General features: G+C 40.1%; 1 protein-coding gene across 2 annotated transcripts in view; it reads right to left on the bottom strand.

Annotated features, from left to right (window-relative positions):
• The window catches only part of tex2 (testis expressed 2), a 29,236-nt gene extending 11,812 nt beyond the window's left edge, over positions 1-17,424 (bottom strand). The window contains exons 1-5 of one of the 2 annotated variants that reach the window (XM_032587515.1): positions 17,093-17,424; positions 16,818-16,930; positions 15,326-15,410; positions 1,796-3,548; positions 520-720 (exon numbers count right to left, since the gene is read on the bottom strand). In XM_032587515.1, the coding sequence (XP_032443406.1) occupies positions 520-720; positions 1,796-3,526 (1,932 nt within the window). In that variant the 5' untranslated portion in view covers positions 3,527-3,548; positions 15,326-15,410; positions 16,818-16,930; positions 17,093-17,424. Of the gene's footprint in view, positions 1-519; positions 721-1,795; positions 3,549-15,325; positions 15,411-16,817 lie in introns of both variants that reach the window. The other variant, XM_032587516.1, reaches the window with a different exon arrangement.
• Positions 17,425-23,028: the final 5,604 nt, after the last annotated feature.

The following is a 23,028-nucleotide window of genomic DNA, read 5'->3' as shown; positions in this document are numbered from 1 at the left end:
TGAAAACTTAAGGCTTCTAGTGCCTTCCTGGGTGTTCAGTCAGATGACTCTGTGTTGAGGCCTAGTAAAATTTGAATTACATCTAGTTTTTAACAAAGATCTGTTCTACATTAAGTATCACTGTGTGCTTAAAGCTTTGTTCCATTTTATTGCTTTTTAGTTTGCTGCTGTTTTAAAACTCCCGCTTGTAATGTTTATTTTTGTGTTCTGCCTTTGCTTAAATCAATATAAGCTGAACAAAAGTTGTTTTAGTTGTACAATGAATTTTATTTCTAGATAAGACATTAAAATGAGTAGATTCAGCAATGATTTCAGCCAGCTAGTAAACACACAATCAGGTGAAAGCAAATATGAGGCAACTTGCTTAGTGTTACCATCTGTTGTGCTTGTAATCCAACACAGAAACAAATTGGACAATAAATATTTCATGTCTTCTTGCATGCAGACTCATGCTTTAAATCATTTAAAAAATAAATAAAACCTATTTTAATAAATAGCATGCCTCCATAAGCACCTCACCCTGCTGTCGGTCAGATCGTAGATCTTCTGACTAATGTAGGTGACGTCAGGTTTAGGCTCGTTGTGTGCGGCACGGCGGGAGATGTTCCTGTTGGGCTTGGAAAGACGCAGAACAGAACCCTCCAAGCGGACGTAAACAGAGTGGGTCAAGGTGGCGTGGTACATCTCTGGGTCGTAGCTCTGGATCTCATTCATCCAGCCCTGCAGGTTACAGGGCGAGAAGGTTGCTATAACAACCAATACTGGAAACAGCTACAAACAGAAAGACACTCTTGTAGGTGCAAGACATGAATTCTCTACTACAAAATCAGAACAGATTCTTTTGTGACACATAATATAAAAATATTGTCATAATCGTTATTCAGGCTTAGAAGAAAAATAAAAGAGAAACTTTATTCCTCCTGCTGCTGCTTCTCTATTCTGATCGCTGTCGGCTCCATCATCAGGCATCATGTTTAACATATCCACAGAGCTCCTGTTTTGGAACAGCTGTGCCCTTTAGCCACGAGGCTCTCCTTTGCAACAAGCTTGGCACCTACAAGTACACATGCTTACATAACTTTATCGAAGAACTAAGCATTTCTCCACGTACTCTCTGCAGAGTTCAATGGGTTTGACTAAGAATCTAAAAATAATTGCAGTGACATCAATATTCTATTGCAACTTTTATGAGGATGGATACAATTTGATTCTTAGATTACCACTGCACACACAAAAAGATTATTTATTTAAAATATCAGAAGGGATGTTTGTACTTTCCGAGACAATGGCAAGGGAAAGTCCAAAATTTGAGCTTCTGAGGAATTACAGTTAATCCTGCTATTAATTTTGTGGGCAATCACCACACCAAATGTCCAAAAACTGTAGATCAACATCCAATTAACCCAAGATTTGAAATAAAAGCACAGGGTGCTTCGAATGTGCTGCACTGAACAAATTGTTCGGGACAGCAGGAGTCAGTACTGGTAAAATATTGTTTATCCACAGTTGAAATAAAAGCAGCGGAAATCATTTTTCATCTAAACAGATCTGAGCTTAGCTATGCAAACATCTGAAAGCTTACGCAGCAAGATGTTATCTTAAAACTGCCCTGAAATGCTGCTTGGATGGTAAAACTTGACTTCCTTTGTAGTTACACTCAAAACAAAGACAAGACGATCTTCTAAAATCCCTGCCTAGACAAATCCTTCAAAGCAGGTTTTTAATTTTCATACGATGTCCCTTTGATTACTTTGTTTCCCCTATCTGACTCTGTGGCGCTTTGTTTGACTCTCACCTTGAATATTCCTGGTTCTTTGACATCCAGCTGGGGAACATTTCGCTGGTCTTTCCTCCATCTCCTTGTTCTGGTCCCTGATGAGGAGCATCGAGGAGCAGACAGCCAAAGGACCAGCAGGGCCAGCATGAACCCAACTACTATCCCATGTAACACAGAACATACACATGGAGGCACTGGAAGGACTAAGTACAAATACAACAACTGTGTTAAGAAGATGAGGCCAGTCACAGGCACATTCTCCAGTTCTTCCACCAGTCCTTCATCTTCTGCATCCAGTTCACTACCCAAACCAGTGCTACCAGTATGAGGCTGCTGAGACATGGATCGCTCACCATCTGGTGTCTCAGTATCTGTACACAGCTCAAAGTCCTCGCTGTACAGTTCACAGAAGTCCTCATCTTCCTGTCGAGCGACAAGGGCTGACATGGAGCAGCGTCCCAGAGTGAGAGAGGGAGACCTGTGGAGAGTAGATGACGAGGCCTGGGTGAGAGCTGGTGCAAGAGTCAGTGATGGGAAAGAGAAAAAAGACGAGTCGGGGCCCTTTTCCGTAGGAGTCTCCTCTTCTTCCCCTTCAGCCCCCTCTTCTTTGATGCTATAGTTGTTGTTAGCTTCTGTATGTCCATTTACCGCAGTCACGCCACTGAGCTCCGATGCACTGGAGGAGAGTGACTTGGCCCGATGAGCGGCACTCCCAGCAAGCCCCACACCGGACTCATCCCCAATAATTTTACTAAAAAGCTGCAAGGGATCTGACATCACCTCTGACAACCGCCTCTTGGTGTCTTCTATCCTGGCCTCCACCTCCTGGACCTTAAAGAAAGATCTCCCATCTGGGGACATAATAGGCGAAGAAGGTGCTGTTTTGGAGTCTCCGCCTGCTTGAGTGACTGCGACAGGGCAGGAAGACAAACGAGGCTGGGAGAACTGCTTGAAAAGCTGCATGTTGCGAGGCGGAGTGCGGTGGGTTGGCTGTGTTTGCTGGTGGTGAGAATGGTGCTGAAGAGGCCCTTCGTGATGTTCGCCCTTTGAAGTGTCCGTGGAGAGGGACTTAACAAAAGATTTCATTAAGTGTCTGTGTCTGGCATGTGGGGGTAAGACAGTAGCAATTACAGGAGCAGTTTCTCGAGAGTCGACATCATTTGACAAAGATCTAACAAGGCTGAGAAAAGGCTTGGAAGAGGAAAGGGCTGCAGATTTACAAGGAGAAGAAGAAGTGGAACTAATCAAAGGGGGTTGGGCTGGTCGATCGGATGCCCAGGAGGAGCTGGCAGGAGAAGTGGAGCTCAGGTGGGAGTGAGTTGAAACAGGGTTAACAGTCATTGCAAGAGAGGGTGTGTGTGGATGCGAGTCCAACGGCTGTGCAGGAAGGATGGCAGATGAAGCGGGCAGTAGAGATCCAGAAAAGATCTCCGCATCAACAGACTCCAGCCCTAGCTCCTCTTCTGCCTCCAAGCCTTTGGCAAGAGATTGGCCATCAGTCCCTGTGCTTTGGCTTTGAGGTCCTGCAGCACCATCGAGAACAGATTTAGCAGCAGCACATTCAACGGATAACCCATAGAGTTCTTCTTCCTCATCTTCCTCCTCCTTTCCCAGAGCGGAGAAGTGGATGGTGATAGTGTCACGAGAGTGGGAGCGCTGCACCTGCAACTTGGGTCCTGGTGCATGACGTAGAGGAGTGTCAGCATGCTGGCCACTTCCCTTTCTGCTGTTGCCGTGGCTGCTCATCATCACCCTCCACAGGGCTCACAGCCTGAAAGAGACATAGGGAGATAGCAACTGTTAAGCACCAAAAACAGCTTCAAAGATGAATAAAAGTAAGGAGCATTGAGAAGTTATGGTGGATGTGGTAAGATTCCTAGAGTCCTTGAGCTCCCTTCATCTTAAGATGAAGATGAAGAGTATGTCTGTGTTCCCCGACCCATTAGGCCTCATTATAAAAAGATGAAACTGGCAGGCTAGCTCTGTATGGGGTGTTGTATGTAAGATTACACAGTAAAAAGAAATTAACAGCAATATTTTTGGTTTATTTAAACTGCCAAAAAAATGCAGGTGTTCATTTTTCAAAGTCATATTTTTGACATGTTCTTCATAATTCACAAGCTAAATATTTAGCTTGTGAATTAAATATTTAGTTAGGAAGCTGAATGTTTAGTTTCAAACTAAAAGTTTAAGTCTGAGCTAAATATTACTTTAAAACTAAATGTAATAATTTAAATATTTTCCAAATTAAACATTTAATTTTCAAGCTAAATATTTAGTTCATAAAATATTTAGACTCATTTAGCTATAATGCAAATTAGCTTGCTGATAAGCGGAAGTGGAACATCAAAATAAAAGCTGAGTTTTGTAGACCCCTGTATAAACTCTGCTGCTGGTTGAAAGGCTTCAGTAGTTCAAGTAAGTTTTTAAAAATATAATCAATTCTTTACCTCTTGACATGTCCGACATGTTAGTTGAAAGCATAGGACGTGCCTCTTTATCTGACATACAGACAGTTGTTTACTGAAACCACAATTGCTGCTATTGTTTCAGTAGCAGCAGCTTCTCCATCAGCAGCTGCCAATGTGATGAAGTCAACCAGAACACTTCCGGTTCATGTTCGTTTCACCCTCTGCTTTAACAACGGTTTTACACAAACAATATGTTGTTTTATTTCATATAAATTATTCTGATTTATGAATGAGTACTAGGAGGTTTTAAACTTCGATAACCACTCTCAAGCAAATTAAGAGTGAATAATAATTCTAATCTGGTAAAACAAAAATATCCATGACAGATTTACGGAAGTGGGCAAACATCCAATTAAAAAATACTAACAGGCACACATATGACAATTGGTTCATCCGTTGATCCACAACCTTTTAGTTTTTAAAGACAACTACAAGCAAAACTAACCATAGGACATGATGTTGCAACAAAGTGGCTGTTCAACAGTAAAAAAGTATTCACTGGATATTCTGAGTAAAGTTGGAACAAAGTCATTTGTCATGCAAAGAATTTGCAAAATGAAGCCGTTTTTTCATACTATTTTATTACGCCCATTTATTCTTCCACATTGTATAGAGTCCATCATCCTTGGTTAACATTACACATGTGCACAAAGAGACACACACTCTGCAAACAAGCCTGTGGCTTTCAGGCTTTTGGATTGAAGATAGAAATGGTTCGTAATGGAAGAAGGGGGAGGGACGGAGCAAAACAACATAGCAGTTAGCTCTTGTGATTGCCTGCATTTCGGAGAAAGCCTCAGCACCCCTTGGGGGCTCTCTGGTTGGCACCGCATCTAGAGAGATTGTATTTTCCCTGGGTGAAATAACAGAGCATTTGACTTTCCCCGTCAACCTTTCAACTCTATTGTGGTACAATGGGGTTTTCTGCACGTGCATGTTTTTATTTTGGTATGGCTTTGCTAAGGGCAGATCAGACAGAATGAAAACGAGGAAAGGGAAGATTGGTCAAGAAAAGGCTGAGGGGGGTTGAGGAGTCATCAGAAGACCTTTCATGGACAAACCTCTTAAGAGAAATTCTAAGAAAGGCAAGGGGGAAAGCAATGACCAAGAGAGAGAGAGAGAGAGAAACAAGAGAGGCAAAGATGTGTGCAAATAAAGGACAGGGGAATAGACAGAGGAGACAAATGGGCTGGAAGACAGGGCCACAGAGATGGAGGTGGTTGTTGTGGTGTCTGACGCCTGAAGGACAATTTGAAACATGGAGAAGGTTGACAGGGTGAGCAGAGAACGACGGTTTCAAGCTTTCCTGGAGTCAAGTTCAGCAGGGTGCAGTGAAAAGACAAATGAGACACAGCTTTGCCCACCAAATCAATGTAAATACAGGGTTCTGATGAGTAAATATCCCTTTAAGAAAGTGGATAAACACAATTTATAGCATGGGCCTCAATGTTTCTGCTGATTTTTTTTAACTGTATATTGATTTCTTAAGATGTATAACATATTTTGTAGTTTATATGACATCTTCTCTATAAGTATTACGTACTGGCTAAAAGTCTTCTATAAAGGCCACAATCATCATTAGAAGAAATACTCTTTATGTTTGCTGGCTCACCCGCAGCTTTAGTTAGTCCGTGTTTTCAAAGCACCACTTTCATTAAAAGCTTTGTGTTTGTTTTAGCTGCCTGTGGATGAGAAGGAGACAATTGGAGAGCAGCAGAGAGGAGAAGAGACTGGCAGCGAGACAAGGCTCATCCAATTAATCAAAGCAAGCAGGGCCGTTCTAATCAGCTAAAGCCAGAACCCGGGAGACGAGAGAGAAAGGGAGGGAGGTTAAGGCAGCAAGGTAGAAGAATGATATACGAGACTGAAAGACTCTATAAAAGAAAGGTGACTATATTAGAGATTTGGGTTCAGGAAGAAAAAAAAATGGAAAAGAAGGAAATAAAGCTTTGTAAGGAGTACTTTGCAAAGTAACCCAGAAAATTTCTATATATAATATCCATTCCAACACCACTGCTAAAAATAAATTCAAAACATATTATTTACTACTCTAGTTAAGAGAATGGGCTTACTAAAGCAGAAATGGAAATGTATTTTCTAAAGCAGGGTTCTTCTTCTTCTTCTTGTTGGATGTATTGGAGGTTGGCAACAAACTTTTAGTAGCATTACCGCCACTTACTGGTATGGAGTGTGGTTCATGATGGTCTATCTATTTATAAATATATATAAACTCCTCCTCCTCCTCCTCCTACTACTACTACTAATAATAATAAATAAATAAAATAAATAAATCCTTCCTATACATATAAATATAAATATTTATACATATCTATACTCATACACACACGCATACATACTTATATAAATTTATATTCTACCCATCTATATCATGCACACATTCACAAACACACCTACTATAATCAAATTCTATGAAATAATTTAGTTTTCTTTAGAAATCGAATAACTATTTGTTTATGTTTACTCCCCAAATTCTTCCTCAGAATATCTAATAAATTAACCTTTTCCTTAATACATTCAAACTCTCTCCTCATATGTCTTCTCTCTCTTTCATACTTATGGCATTCTAATATAAAATGTTCTATTTGTTTCATATTTTTCACAGTAATCAGATTTGCCAGTAGTATGCTTTTGTATTTTAAAAAGTCTATTATTAAGTCCTGTATGTCCAAATTTTAACCTTGTTATCACTCTTTCCTCCTTTCTATTTTGTCTTCCATTTCTTCTTTCTCCTACCATCTTCTGAATTTTATAAAACCATCTTCCTGTTTTTCCTTCATCCCACCTTTTTTGCCATTTTTCCATCAGTTTTTCTTTACCAATACTCTTTCCCTCGGATTTACTTGTTTTAACTGTAAAACTAATAGAATTTTGAATTGCCCTCTTTGCCATTTCATCTGCCCTCTTGTTTCCTTCTACCCCAATATGTGCTGTAACCCACACAAATATAACTATCAAACCCATATTTTGTATTCTGAATAATGTAAGAAATATTTCTAATAAAATGTCCATCCTACTATCTGATTGATTATATTTTAAACTTAATAATGCAGAACTATAGCAGGGTTGCCCAAGCGCAGTCCTCAAGTGCTACCATCCTGCAACTTCTAGATGTATCCCTTATTTAACACACCGGGATCAAATGAATGGCTCGTTACCAGGCCTCTGCAGAGCTGGGTTACTGCTGGGGAGGGAATTCAGGCTTTTGGCTCAGTTATTTTATAGCAGGAATGCACCTAAACGTTGAAGGATAACATGTATATGTTGTTGTAATTATTGTGGGCGAATAGAAACAGTATTTTAGAATGAAATAAGTATATTCGTGAAAGAAATGTGTTAATTAGAAACTTAAATAAGAATAAAAGTAAATCAGATACAAGAGAATTGCTTCAAAAGCCACCTTGGGATATAGTTTTTAGCAGTATTTTAGTAAGAACGGGTATTTTGGGAAGAATATAGTAAATAAAACATTTGATCCATACTTAAGGTGGTGGTAATGCACTGTAAGTTGTTTGCCAACCACCATAAAAAAAGAAGAAGAAGAAGAAAGTTGCAGGATGGTAGCTCTTGGGGACTGGACTTGAACAACCCTGTTTTATAGTTTGTCCAGCCATTCTGTGCACCAAAAAGGAATGAGCTCCACACTGATGTAACTGAGAGCCTTTCCTAAAGCAGTCTGTTTATTTTATCTTTTATTGTTAAATGAACCAAATCGGTACATGAACCTGAGAAAAGCAGCAACATGTCTGGTTTTATATGGACCTAATGTTAGTCTCTCTTTGATGGTCTCTCTTTGCGTAAATCTTTACATGTATGCAAGAAAAACTAATCCATCAATCTGTTGCACATTTTCTGCTGTGTTTTAAATCGATGTTCTACTGATGAAGTTTTACTTTTAAAGTTAAATTAAGCCTGCAGAGTCAAAGATGTTTATACATACATGCATAAGAAACTTGTCTTAAAGGTTGTAACCTCATGAATATTCACTCTCACTGCATTTAGATGGAGGTAGGCCTGTCACAATAACAAATTCTGGTGGACTATAAATTGTCCCAGAAGTTATTGTGATAAACAATTATATTGTTTTGAGATTTATTGATGAAACCGCAGGCAGATGTAAAAGGTGTACAAACAAAAAAGAAACAAAAACAGAGATACAAAATATTTGCTCGATACCAACAATTTTCTCAATCTTGCATGGCTCTTCTGTCAGTTTGGTCCAGAACAGAAGTCACCAAAATCGGAACAAATCAAAGAAAAAGAAAACAGGCTGGGCAACAACCGGAAAAAAGGGAAGTAATAATGACACAACATTCTATGCACCTGCACATAAAAGGGTAACAAAACAAAGGTGGAAAAGCCAAGAGAACTATTACAATGGCAACATGGCAACCACAGGAAGTGAAAAAGAAGAAGAGAGTCAAAATTTTCATGATGCTGCCCATCTGTACAAACTCTGCAGGGTTTAAAAATAGCTTAGAGTGGCTGTGATGGTGCTGATCTCCTGACACCTCCATGCCCACATAAAGGACTCACTACAGGAGACAACATGTTAATAGAAAAAGCATTTCATTGCTTAGTGATGATAAAATATCCTCATTCAGAAAGCAAATCAACTTTTACAGATTGATCAATACCAAAAATGACTGAACATTAAACCACGAAAAAGGCTACAAATATTGATTGTTTCTGAAAATATTTTCTCTAAGATTTGTAACACAATAGAAACAATGGCCGGCACTCAGAGAACACACACACACACACACAAAAAAACACATGATAAGACTTTAACTTTATGAAGTTGTTTTTCTAGAGGGGATTCTCAACTATTTTAACAGTATGCAACACAGATGGCCTTAAGCTCAGGATTAAAGTGTCATAATTCTGGTTAAACTGGTATAATTGGGTAGCAAGAACCTGTACAGTGTTTTGTAAACCCACATTTTTCATTACAACCACAAACTTCAATGAATTGCGTTTAGATTTGATGTTTTGCACAAACACAGGGAAGAAAATGCATAATTGTGAAGTGAAAAGAATCTTTTTTACAAAGCAAAATCTGAAAAGTCTGGCATGCATTTGTATTCAACCTCCCATGAGTCAACACTTTGTAAAGCAACCTTTTGCTGCAATTACAGGTGGAAGTGTTTTTGGATCATGTTTCTTCCATATGTATGAACATAAATATACTGCTCAAAAAAATAAAGGGAACACTTTAAGTGTTAAACACCTGTTTAAGTGTTCCCTTTATTTTTTTGAGCAGTGTATAAATCAAGTCTTGACACAGATTTCAATTGGATTCAGGTCTGAACTTTGACTAGGCCATAATTACACATAACCATCCTCTGAGCTACACTATGCAATAATAACTTTTGTTCTAAGTTTAGTGATGTTTACCTGGTGAACATATAGCTCTGTCCATCTTTCAATCAACCTTTCTCTGCCTCCCCACAGAATAATGCTGCCACCATCATGTTTACAGGTGGTCATGGCATATTTAGTAGTTGTCTGTTTTCTGTCACACAAAGCATTTAAAGAGCTGGCCAAAAAAATTCAATTATAGTCTCATTTAACAAGAGCACCTTCTTCTACATGCCTGGTGTGACCCCAACATGATTTGTGATAAACCTCAGAAAGTGTATGTTTAGTCATTACCTGACTTGGGAGGGCACTTAGTTTCCTGGACTTTACTTAGGAAGTTTTATTTGTGAAAATACACTGCCTGCGGTGAATCCTTTCCACATGGGAGGAAAGATAGAAACCAATCCTAACACAATCCTAAATCTGGGTTCAGAACAATGAGCTTCAGCAGGCCTCAAAGGAGCACTTTGACGGTGAGCATCCATGCTATGAGTCATGGATCTCCAGCAGGACAACAATAAAAAACAATTAAACAAACAGAGATGAAGAGCACTGACAGTACTCTGCAGGATGAAGCCAGTTTTCCTTCCTCTCCAGCCGAGAATCTACCATCGTCATCACTTCAAACATCACGATGCACATGATCGGGTGGTTGCCAAGCCAACAGTGAAGCTCTTTATCTGAGTCTGCACTTATCCCTCTGTCCTCCTTTTGTTCTGTTCTCCTCACTTTATGAAAAGAGAGTTAGAAGAAGATCTGCAGTGACAGACACACAGCGTGCGCTTTTCAAATATGTTTGGATTGCAAAATAAATCCTCAATCTTAGATGAGATGGATGGAAGGAAGATAAATATTTTTACATCATTTCAGTGAATTTGGGACACACTTTCTCCAGACGACTCCCGCTCTTCACTTGCCTGTAAACACTGAGATAAAAAGGTGCTGATTTTCATCATTAGGAGGAGCTTATTTGCTCAGGAGGCGCCAAGTGGATTTCACGCCAAGTAAAAGATTTGCATTGGATATTGACACATAACCCATTTTGACAGTTTAGAGATCAAAACAGGCAAACATTCGAAGGCATTAAGAAATTTATAATCTGTGTAACTGCTGCTGATGAAACCCAAACAGCTTCAGGGTTTTGGTTTTAGATGTAATCCATTCAATTGCATAACACACAGAGGAAGGAAAAAGAAAAACAGGAAAACATCAAATGTGTGTGTGGATTTACAGAATGACAAGAATAGTTAAATATGTTTTTGCCTTTAGGCCACCAACAAGTGCCGGATGGTACTTCAACTGAGGCTTTGTAGCACAGAAAATGAGATTTCAGATTAAAAAATGAGGCCAGGCAGCAGTGTTGTATAGTAACGAAGTAAAAATACTTCACTACTTTACTTAAGTATATTTTGGAGTACTTCATACTTTCCTGGAGTATGAAAATTTTTGATGACTTTCACTTTTACTTCACTATATTTCCGAACTTAATTGCGTACTTTTACTCCGATACATTTTCAATGTGTGGTTTAGTTACTCGTTACAAAAAAGCGAGAGAGAGAAACGCAAGTGTTTTGACCCCACCTACTGATTAGCAAGTAGCAAGCAGGCTACCGAACAAAGTCCGTAGCCTGCTTGCCTGGGCTGGTTCATCACCACCAATAGGATACTTCTTCTTCTTCTTCTTTTCTATTATGGCGGATCACAAGCAACTTTAAGGTGCATACCGCCACCTACTGTACATGAGTGTGTAGAAGCATTACTTCATATCTATTAAATTCTACTTTTTAATTTTGTATTCTTAAGATAAATAAACAATGCTTTCCTTAATTTGTGAATATCTGTTATGTTTCCTTCATTTCCTAATATACCTTTAAGATTCCATTCATGCCCCATATTTCTAACTATTCTCTTTAATTCTTCCCTTTCGAGTTCATTTGACTTACAGTTCATCAATATGTGTTCTACATTTTCTTTCTCTCCACATCTCTCACATTTATCATTATTTTTCCTCCCTATTTTATAAAGCATGTCATTTAAGTAGGTATGACCTACTCTTAATCTACTAATTATTATTTCTTCTCTTCTGTTTCGTTCATTAATGCTTCGAATTCAAACTGACTTTTGTACTTCATATAATCTTCTTCCTTTCTTATCTTCATTCCACATTTTTTGCCATTTCTTGATTTCTTTACTTTTAATTAGGATACACCTGTTTCGCTTCTCCCATTAAACACAAAGCAAGTCTCGCAATCAGTAGCAGTCACATGGAAATTCTATCTTACAAAAACTCCCCGTCCAACTTGAAGAAACACATCGAGGTAACTTCTTATGAAATGGTTATAATCCTCCTGTTTCAGTAACTATAGCTTGGTCACTAGGCACTACTGTATTGTGAAATCTTGATCATAAATGAACTTTGTTTGGCATTGTTTCAGTTCCACACGTGGTGTATTTAGCTTAGGCCTAATGTTGACTGTAGCAGGCTACCTAGACTCCTCTGTTCAAGGGGGGACAGAAGCCATAGCAATAGCAATTTAGACTAAATTTAACGAATATAGGAAAGGCATGCAAGTTCAAAACCAGGTTTACAGATGCCAATAAGCTGCATTTCCCTCCCAATTCTTTTTTTCTTTTGCATAATGACCAGTTGTGTGCACCACCTACTGACTGTAGCATTGACTGATTCACTGATTTGTGAAGTAGAGTAATCGTAACAGCTCTTTTTCTTCATGTTGGCCACATTTTCTGTACTATCTATTTTTCTCATTTTCAGCACTGACCTTACTTGAAGGGAAAACTTAAGGCTTACAAAAACTTTGTATTTTCTGTCCTGGAGGGTATACTAAGAAGCTGGTTCAGTTGTAAAGCAGGTTAAGTTAACCTTGTGCTATAGGTAAAGCACCTAATTTTCTTAACTAAATGATGCCTGCAGGTATATCTATTAGCAGGTTTAATTTTGCCTGCACTTGGTTGGGTACATTATTTTAAGTGTATTTGACAAGTTTACCAAAATATAAAAAATGTCATTCAAACTGCATTTGCTTTGTTTTACTTTTTACTTGTACTTTTCATTACATTACTTGAGTACATCCATTTTTACAGTAATTTCCATACTTAAGTACAAGAAGTTTCAAATACTTTAAGACTTTTACTCAAGTAACATTTCAGTCAGTGACTTCGACTTTTACCAAAGTCATATTTTGGAGAGGTACTTATACTTTTACTTGACTCTGAGATTTCAGTACTTTATACAACACTGCCAGGCAGTTTTAGTAGTAGTCTAATAAATATTTCTGTTAAGAGCCGTGATCCCTGATGTAGAGGTAACTTTCAACCCTGCCACTCTGAGCAAGTTTCTGGCCTGCTAAAGGTTAAATTACCAACACAACTGCAACATCTGCATAAGCACAAATGCAACTGTCTTCCCTCGAAGACTACACCTGGAAAATACCAAGTATTTCAGAGCAAAGTCAAGCCCCAAGTAGAAATGAGCTCAGGTTTTACATAGAAAATCTGGATTATCAATGGCCCACATATATCTTCAATAAAAGGTTAATAAATCAACCTGTGGATTATTTAAAATGAAGTTCTGAAGCATGGCCTTATTTTAATGCTACTTCTGTGAGGATGAAGAGCGAAACTTATCAGGTTTATTATAAAACAATTTTCAAAAAATACAACAAAGCGGGCCCATCCTGTTGAGCAACTAAAACCGTTAAACCTAAATGGTGAAATAATTCATGCTAATCCAGGTAGTTTATTTCCCCAGCAGAGTAGATGACACAACACAGATGCAAATATATCTTTCTCAAACAGTAACTTTTCAAAGATGCTAGATCTCATCAGTGTTATGTAAGGAAATTCTGAAAGAACCGAAAGTGTGCACTTCTGTGCTCTTGAGTCAGTTCTCGTGAACTTTATCCCTAAAGGTTGTATTTAGTGTGTTGATAAAATATTTGTGTAAGATCGCGCGAACTTCCTCGTTTCTATCTGATGCCGGAACTTCCTGTTTGCTGCGATAGTCACAACAGGAGGGAAACTCCAGCCCCTAACCGCTTCCTTTTAAGTTTCCCATTAACAACAATCTTCTGCTTAACAGCTTTGTCTTCCAGCTGCTAAAGATCTTCTGAAAGTAGAAGTGGATTATTTATTTGTCATGGCCCAGAATGATTTATTTCATATCCTGGCAAAGAGCAGTTCTCAGCTCTATATGTGTACTAGAAACCAAACTAGCAGCTGTGGCACCATTAAAACTCATGAGCTGTAGTAGTTGTGGCCGCCCGTCACTGTGACGAGCGCTGACGGATACCCCACAAGCAGCTTCATTTTGACAGTGAGAGTGCTATAAGCTGCATGCTCTATGTATACATCCACTCGTGCATTCATCCGTGGCAAAACTGTGTTGCATGACAGCTTCTTTTCAGCAAGATTAAAAAAAAGGAAATCAAACTGCCTGCTATGTTTAACATCAGAGCGTAGATATATGTGTGACGGAGGGGACATCTGATATTTAGCAGCTGCAGAGTAAAACTCCCAATGTAGCTGCATTCTGACAGGTTGCATGATATGAAGCAAATGTTAGGACTCCTTCAAAAGCTGGGGTTATTTCTTCTCCTTCACAGCTCAGATATATTTATTTTGAGACCCTTAAATCAAATTGGGTGTATCAAATTGAGTTGAAAGACAAGACCATCAGTCTAATCCGACTGACTGTTTGAGGACAGGATTATTTAGAGTAGCATTCAAGAGGCCTCAACATGTTGGGGCTCAGCAAAATGTGTTGCACATCAAATATTTGTCAGGTAAAACACCAAGAGGTTAAGCATGTGAGTATGTGTGGCACCTTTTCACTTTTGTTCAGTTTTCAAGCACTGCTACGTAGCTTAACTGAGGTTTTGTGTATCACAGTGTCAATGGCAAGAAAGGATGTGCATCAAATATGAGGTGTTTTCACACAAAAGAGAACTGTTTCCAAGAATTGCATTCAAACCATTTCTTGTCTTTGCCCACAATGTGCTACAGTCAAACAGGAGATATAAATCGGCACCAGTAAACTTCAAATTCAACACCACGGCAGCAAATATGAAATATTCCAGCCCCGACACATGGCTTTAAAGATGAGGTGGATGGAGCATAGGGCTGACTGATGACTAAGAGACAGCTTGCCAAACACCCTGAGGATGAATTTAACAGCATATGAGCTGCAGCTAAAGATGAAACGCTCACTGCCCGCATCACAGAAGCCTGTAAACACAGACATGGTATAAACACAGGCAAGTCCAATCAGCTTTAGTGTCCTGCACGCCCTAATCTACTGTTATTTCTGTGTTAACTGGACACATTTCCCAGAATCTCCTGGGTTACAGAGGCCACAACCTGCCGTCGTCAAAGCCATTATTCAACCAACAACAATAGCTAATTCAAATGGTCCAGACGCCACTGTTTGTTTCTATCCTCACAGGAGTTCATCCCATTAAATACAGGAAACGCTGTTCCCTATCAACTTGTTCTTCATCCAGAAACACAACGCAGCGTGTTGTGTTTCTGGACACAGCAACGGAGGAGAAGTTAAGATGGAGAAGATTAAAGTGAGGAAAAGCGAGGCTGGTCAAGGTCGTGAATCACTTCCCACATCACCACCAACACACATGAACACTCAAGGTTATAGGAGGAAAGCACAAGTGTGTCTTGTTTTTACCTTGATGTTTTAGAGGCATTCACTCTCCTCTTGAGAGACACAATCTGCACCGACAGCCTGGCCGCGGATCAGAGTGGGAATGAGCCTGCACATACAGAGAGAGAGAGAGAGGAAAAAAAGATAATCTGCTAAATTTGTTACTCGAGGGCAGGAAATTACATAATTAAAATATATTAGTGGCAGTGTGATCCATTTGTCTGAGATAACTGTAATTACTCTCAATCCTCATTTGCTGTGAAGGGGATAAAAAAGATGTTTGGATCTGAAACAAAGAGCTACGTCTAACCCGGTACATCTAGGATGCATCTTCCCTTGATGCTTCCTGATCAAATTTTAACCAGAAGGTTTAACCAACAACAATCCACTTTAAAAGATTACAAGAAGGCCTGACTGAAAGGAAAATACAAAGAGAAAGAGTGAAAATATAGCTAATGCTAAGTGGTTTATAATCTAATAATGAAAAGATCAGAAAAAACAGAAACGTCTTGCTTCATATTCCAAACAGGCTGGAGTCTAATCTCTCCAGACACCGCATCCACTGTAACAGGGCAGAGCACATTTCTATGTCTAAAGCAATTTAAACAACTGGTACTTCAAAAGCTTAACAAGGCTTGTTACTAATTGGTTCCTGATTATCCAATGGAAATCAAGATTTAACTAACTTGATCTGAGAGAGCTGCTGCCAAAAGACATTAACCATTTCAAGTGGTGGTATTCAAGTTATTTAATAACGAAACCTTTTTTTTTTCTGACAAAAAAACAAGTAAATGTCACCAACACAATCCTCACAGTGAAGCACAGTGGTGGCAGCATCATGCAGTGGAGATACTTGTCTTTGGCAGGACAGGGAAACTGGTGAGAGTTTGTGGGAAGCGTGAAGGAGGTAAATACAAAACAATACTGACAAAATATGTTAGTGGCTGCCAAATCCTTGAGAAAAAAATTAATGCAAAAAATTGAGAAATTTCAAATAGATAGATTAAATATTTTAACATTTTGTTGTAATTAATCAGACTTATGGAAGAAGTCCTCTCCCTCCAGACCTGTAGAATGAACCCACCGCTGATATGTCCAGTGGCTGTGATTCTGTGGCCTGCTGCTCAGAGGGGAACCCAGAGGAGGAGACAGGACTGAGAAGCAGCATCAGCAGCCCTTACCAACCTGAGCAGCTCACAGTGGGCTGCATGGGTAATAAGGAGCTCACTGAGTTCACCAGTGACACTTCCAAGAATAAACCCATTCTCTATGGCAGGCGTTAATTATTCGGCCCCACGCCACAGAGCTAAAAAGACAATCCATGGCTTACACAGTGCAGGCACAGAAACATGTTTCATGATGCTGGACAGCACTGTGGCATCCAGAAACAGCGAGGCTGGTGCAAAAAGGAGGACAACATCCCTGTTGATTTCTCTCCTCCTGTAATTCGGATCTATTTAAAGGTCCTCTGCCCATTTATTTATTGTTTGTTTGTTTTGCGTGTGATCAGTCTTACCTTCCACTTATCGCATCCCCATCCTCAGTCTGCTGCGTTGCTCGGCATCGAGGTTCCGAATCTGCGTAATGCGATGAGATTCCCCGCTTGGAGCGCCTTTCTCTCCCTGCAGCCTGCAGAGGAGAGGAGACGGAGGGCGCTGAGCTGCTGAAGGCTGGCTGATCACACCTGGCTCCTAGTTCCGGCTTTATTAAACGCTCCACATGCAAGGGACATGGGGCGTGTATTGTTTTGGTAAACGGGTGGGTTGGTTGGCGCCACACCCCCCTCCTCACCTTCCTTGAATGATTCTTACGGAGCGGTCGGACCATCGGCGCACTGGCGATTCATATTTTATTGTGTTGCAGCAGCGGAGCGTGGATTGCGTCACGGCTTTGCAGCGTGCCAGTAAGACGCGGATTTCCCTCCGCTAACAAAATACGTACCCTGCGCTGTCTTTAAAAAGCAAAAAAATGTGGACAGTCATATTCGGAAAAAGCCCCCCCAAAATATGACATTTTCTTTGCTCTGGGGAAAAAAAACAACCCCGCAAACAAATAAACTGTGGAACGAAATCAACACGGAACACCAGCTTTCATTTTTCTCTCCGATCAGCTGACAGAATTACTGGCAAACAGACAAGAGCTCTGTCCAAGTTTGGGTTCGTTTAATCTGATTAGATTTGCTTGGAAATGGCGCCATCTGCTGGTGTGATGGAGAAACGTCCACCTAAATTTGACCTGAAAGATAGGACGTCAGCTCTGATTTCTCTGTAGCCCACACACATTTCGCAAACATAACTTAAACAACAGAAATAATCGAGTTCATTGATGGTGTAAGCGCAGTTTTAATCTACGTCAGGTGAATGCATCAACAGCCTGTTTTTTCCTCATCAACACGAGAGCAGGAGTACTGGGGTGGTGTAGGGAGACACCTAGTGGTCACGCTTGAGATGTGTTCCATTTCTTTAACATCCTGAACTGATTTTGATTTTTAAAAAAAATGCTTTTTTAAAGTCAACATTTACTCAAATGACAATTGATTTAACATAATTGTAGCTGTAATTGCTGCATCACAACAAGCTGGATCTGTATTTTTGTGTTATTTAAGGATTCAGCATTTGTGTATTACATCTGAAAGTCATTAATACAGCCTCTAAAGAAAAAGGCAAAGACATTTAAAAATGTATGCACACCAGTGGTAGAAAGAAAGGACACCGTCACCATGATGGAGTAGCTTGTTGGACAAGCGATTTTTAAAAAAAATAATTCATCAGCTTGAATCAGCTTTATGGATTCATTTTGATTTATGTTTGCAGATATACGCCCCAGTATTTTAATCAGATGTAGGTTGAAGGTTTCTACTTACTTAATTTGGTTATTCAGCCTCCAAATAATCCTCCCGTGATGGCAGCCCTCAATCTTTAGAGTTTGAGATGTTTCTTAAGTGTCTTACTTTGAAGCCAACTCAATAATTTCTAGTACTTCTTAAATATTAAATTCACATGAAATGTTTGAAAATATATAATCAAGCAGTAGCCTTTTTCAGTGGATGCAACATCGAGCATAGATGACAAACAAATAAATAAATAACAAGATCAAGTATATTGATTGGGAGGTTAGTGGTGATATGGTGGGTTTATGTGCAGGTGAGCCTCAAATCAAGTTAAGCTCAGATCCTCATACCAGATCTGACCCGGCTCCGCTGACTCTTAAACTGTTTGGGCACAGAGCAGAGTTTTTATCTGACGTATTATTAACCTTGTAACTTTTAAATGCAAATACAGCTAAGAAAATAAAAAAAAATAATAATTGGTGCTGCTACTGCAGTAGAGGATTTTACTTACATAGCAGGTGCTTGGCCTTTTGTGAGGCTCCAGGAGCTGCTTCTAGCTCTCAGAGATTATTTAACAGTTTGTTACACATCAAAGCACTCGGGACCCCCTGCTGTTGGCCTCAAAGGCCACCGGGCCAATCGGCTCTCAGCTGCTCCTGTAACTATCCTTTAATGAAGTTCATGAAGCCCCGTCTTCCAACAGCAAGGCGGTGGGCTGGGCTAGCAGCTGGAAAAGCAGCTCAGACCTCCACTCTGCTTTAGCTCTCTGAGCAGAACTATATGGCCACTGAAAAGAGGGCTGTTTTAAAACGTAAACATGTCTGAACATGCATCTAATCAGCAGTAAAGAAGAGACTTAAAAGTCTTCTGGAGTGATTGGAAACTGGATTCTGCTACAAGTGACAAGTCGACAGGTCTCATCGGGACAATTTCTGACATCTCTTTTTGCTTCAACACTTTTCACATCTTATGCTGGCTGACCAGTCAGTTGTTTTGACAGTGTAAAAGTAGATATTAGTGTGTGCAACGTGCTTTTTCTTCCCCATACAAACCTTCCTTTGTTGTGTGTAACCTTTTGATCTAAGTGTAAAAAGGGGCTTAGGTAGGCCAATGTGTTGCAGAGGGGAGTTTATGCAAAAAGAGGCAGAGGAGGGGGAGAGTTGCCACCTTTTCATGTCAGCGCTCCTCCCGTTTGGCTTTATAACGAATGTCAGCGATGATAACAAAGTCTCATTTGCATATCATAATCCCCCATCTCTCGACCTTCTGATCAGGTGTACTTGGAAGCACGGCTGTGTTCTCTCAAAAAGAGGCAGCGATAGGGAGCAAGAGGAGGGGGGGGAGGCAAAAAACTCAGCTCACTTTGAAAGCTGTTTGAAGTTCGCTGGCAGAGTTCAAATAGCAGTAAAACATGTGCATGACATTGAGTGGCTGATTTGTATAAAAAAGAAGAAAGGCGGAGGGATGAAGGGATGAAAGGAGGTCAGGGAGGGGAGACTGAGGGAACTTCTGGGAGCTAGGAAGGCCAAAAGCCTTTGGATCTTGTGTCACTACACATGTAGAAGAGAGGGCGGTTTTATATTCAACCTTTGAACTTGATGCCCCTTGAACTTGCTCACATTTTGCAACGTTACAACCACAGACTTCTATCGCCTTTTCTGGGTTTTTGAGTCACAGATCAACACAAAATGGACTGAAATTGTGCAGTCATTATGAAAGAATGGCATCAGGAGATCTTTTGTTGAAAGAAAGTCATTAGAAGACAGGTCTGCTGATTGCCATAGGATCCAAATGAAAGAAGTCACAGAAGACAGAAGTTGAACGTTTTGGCCATTATGCAAGTTGCAACCTTTGGCAGAAAAATAACACTGTAATTCAACTTTGTATTCTCAATGTGAAACATGGTGGTGGCAGCCTCATGATATGGGTTGTATTTCAGGCTTTATGGGAAAGTTGATGGTGCTAAATACAGAGCAAATCTGTTAGTGGCCGCAAAAGACTCAAGACTAAAGCAAAGGTCAAAGACCTGCCAAACCTTCTAGAAGAGAAGAGGAGGATTAGATCAAGATCACAGCATGTTCATGTGCTTTAGAAAAATAATGTGCTAAAATTTATTTTCTAGATGTACAAAATGTGTGAAGCATTTCCAGTAGACTGCATGGCATCTGTTTTTGCAACCAAAGATGATTCACAAGATCTTTTCTCACAGTGGGAGGAATATATCCATATGCAACACCTTCCTTATAAAGTACATTGCAGTTAGTGGTTGTCTGGATATATAAGGTGTTGAACTCTATTCCTCTTAAGAAATAAATCAATTTTTTCTCACATTCCTCAATCTGCAAGGATGAAAGAACATTTTACTAATTCTGAGGATTAGAAAAGTTTTGGTTTTTTTAAATCTCTGGCTTCTGTCACAGACACCTCTACTACACTTCGGCAGATCTGCCACTAGATGCTTCAGGAGTAAGACAAAGAGGCTTGAATTCATGGCAGCTCTCTCTGGAGAGGTCAAAGTATTTGTCTGAGTGTGAAAGTGAATGTTATTAGCAACTCCGCATGTCATGGCAACAGATCCAAAGGTCATGGACCACCCAGCTGTGCGTTCACACGTTTCATCATCTATATACCACACTGATCAAAACTAACTGTTCACAAGGAGCCAAATGTTTGGTTGACTGTTAAAACACAACTTTGTGGCGTCTCACTGTACTTGGCTCAAACAGCAAGCTGTAGCCTTTTGGATTCTGAATCCCAGTTGTAAAGACCAGGCATCCTTTCCCATGTGTGGAGAAGGCCTCCAGCAGAGCTGCTGCTGCTCTTCAACGTTCTCATAGTCCTCCGTTTGGCCAGAGTTGTAAAGCCAGGCCCTGGGAGTCACTCGCCTCCGCTCTGATCCACTCAGCTCGGCTCTGCAGTGGACGCGGTGGCCACTCCAGCTCCTTTATCCCAGTTACCTCACAACCAGTGCAGGCAAAGCCAGACTGGCGGTCCCCCGCTGCCTTCTGAGCCCCTGTTTCATTTCCCTCCACAGCCGCCCACCGACCCTCCCAGCTTTTCAATCTTCGAAGCAATTAGAAGGAGATCCTTTTCCTTTGTTGTCTATCCGTGGAAAGAGAGAAAATGAAAGCATGAGGAAAAGAGAAAAAGGAGGGCCAAGCTGTTGTTGGTGGTGGAGCTCAGGCCCAGCCAGGAGCCACTTGTGAAGCTCTGGGTATTAGGACTCACATGGTTTGTTTGGAAAGGCTTCTCCAGGGGCCAAACTAGGATTACGTTGCAGATTGCGAGTTCCCATGGAAGAGGCCTGGACCAGTGAGGGGTTCAGTGGGTGGGTTTCAGGTTGGGGGCCTTAGAGAACGTCTTTATGAGTTTGGGGTCTGTCTGAAAGGAGAGGGCCAACTCCCAGCATGTTAGCGCTCCATATTAGATGGACACAGAGAGGCTATTGAAGGTCCCCAGACATCCTCTTTATTTCTCTCCTTTTCTCTGCTCCTCTCTCTCTCTCTCACTACTCTTGAAGCCTAATCTGTTTGTGAGGGAAGAAAGGAGTAAAAGATTGTTCTGGGAGCCGAAATAATTCAAGTGTACATTTTTGTGATCGGAAAGTAGTCTGTGAGTTTGACTATTGGCGACCTTGGTTGGGTTTTCACCACACTGAAGGGCAACAACAACAACATGCTTTTAGCAACAAGGAAACTTACTTTTTATCTGTTAAATTTACCAAGATCATATTTAAATGAACATTTTCACAATTTTTGCATGTCAACTGCCCATAAATCTACTGGGACAATATGAAAATGGTCATTTTAATTTAAAAAAAATGGCACAAACAAATCAAACGTACATATACACAGATGCAGATCAGAGTTTGTTCTGTTTACAATCTCTTTACTACTAAAAACTCAGCTCACAAGGTTTGGACAAGAGCCTTTGCTCCAAACCCAAGGCAAACATAAGAACTATTTATGGTCAGTAATCAAGATCCCAATATTTTTTTCCATCAGAGAAACATATTCAGCCAAAATTATTTAGCATAGGTGGGGATAATAAAAATACAGACTGCCAGAAAACAACTAATGGTAAGGAAAAGTGCAACAACTGCACTACATATGCTTACATAGTATAACTACCAGTGTGTGTGTAGAAACTGCCACTGGTCTGCATTTAATACAATCCTACCAAACACACTGATCAGCAATTTGTCACACCTTGTTTTCTTCTTCTGTTCTCTCCCATCCCTGGACCAGACCTCCAACACCAGGTACCTCAGCTGAGCCTCTGCTGTCATCAGTGACATCACTCATCCAGGTCACAGGCTGTTCACCCTGCTGTGCTTTGGGAAGCTTTGTAGATCCGTTAAACCTCGGGCTAACAGACTCAGGCAAAGTTTATTTCCCACAGAAAGATGTGCCTTGAGTTGATTCAATGACATGTTTAATTGTTTTGGAATATGGCTATTCATTCTTAATCAATGGTACTCTTGTTGTTAGCTTCCCAAACTGTAAATTTAATCTGATTGTTCAGCTAATTTTTATTCATCTTACTGTTATATCATCAACATTTTTCTTTTTAATCTTGTTATTTGCAGTTGTGTGTACTGACTGTTTTCAAGTATTTGTGTATTTTCTATGCACAGTGACAATTAAGGACATTTATCAACATTTAACTACATTTATCAAAGACATTTCTTCACTAGGCTGCATATTTCTGAGCTCAACAGGAACATTACAGCAATAACACTAGGTGGCGCTGACAAAACCTCTGTTAACATTTACTCATGTTGAAGTGTAGCCAAATCAACACCAGGTGACACTTTTAACAGATGCCATGTGCTGCTGCTTCAATGAAATCTATTAATTTGTCCAAACATTTTGGATTATTATCTCCATAGCGACTC

Source organism: Xiphophorus hellerii, chromosome 16 (genome assembly GCF_003331165.1).
Source record: "Xiphophorus hellerii strain 12219 chromosome 16, Xiphophorus_hellerii-4.1, whole genome shotgun sequence".
In the NCBI taxonomy this organism is placed as follows: Eukaryota; Metazoa; Chordata; class Actinopteri; order Cyprinodontiformes; family Poeciliidae; genus Xiphophorus; species Xiphophorus hellerii.
Note: the sequence above shows the minus strand (reverse complement) of the source record. Positions and strands in the feature narration are given on the sequence as shown.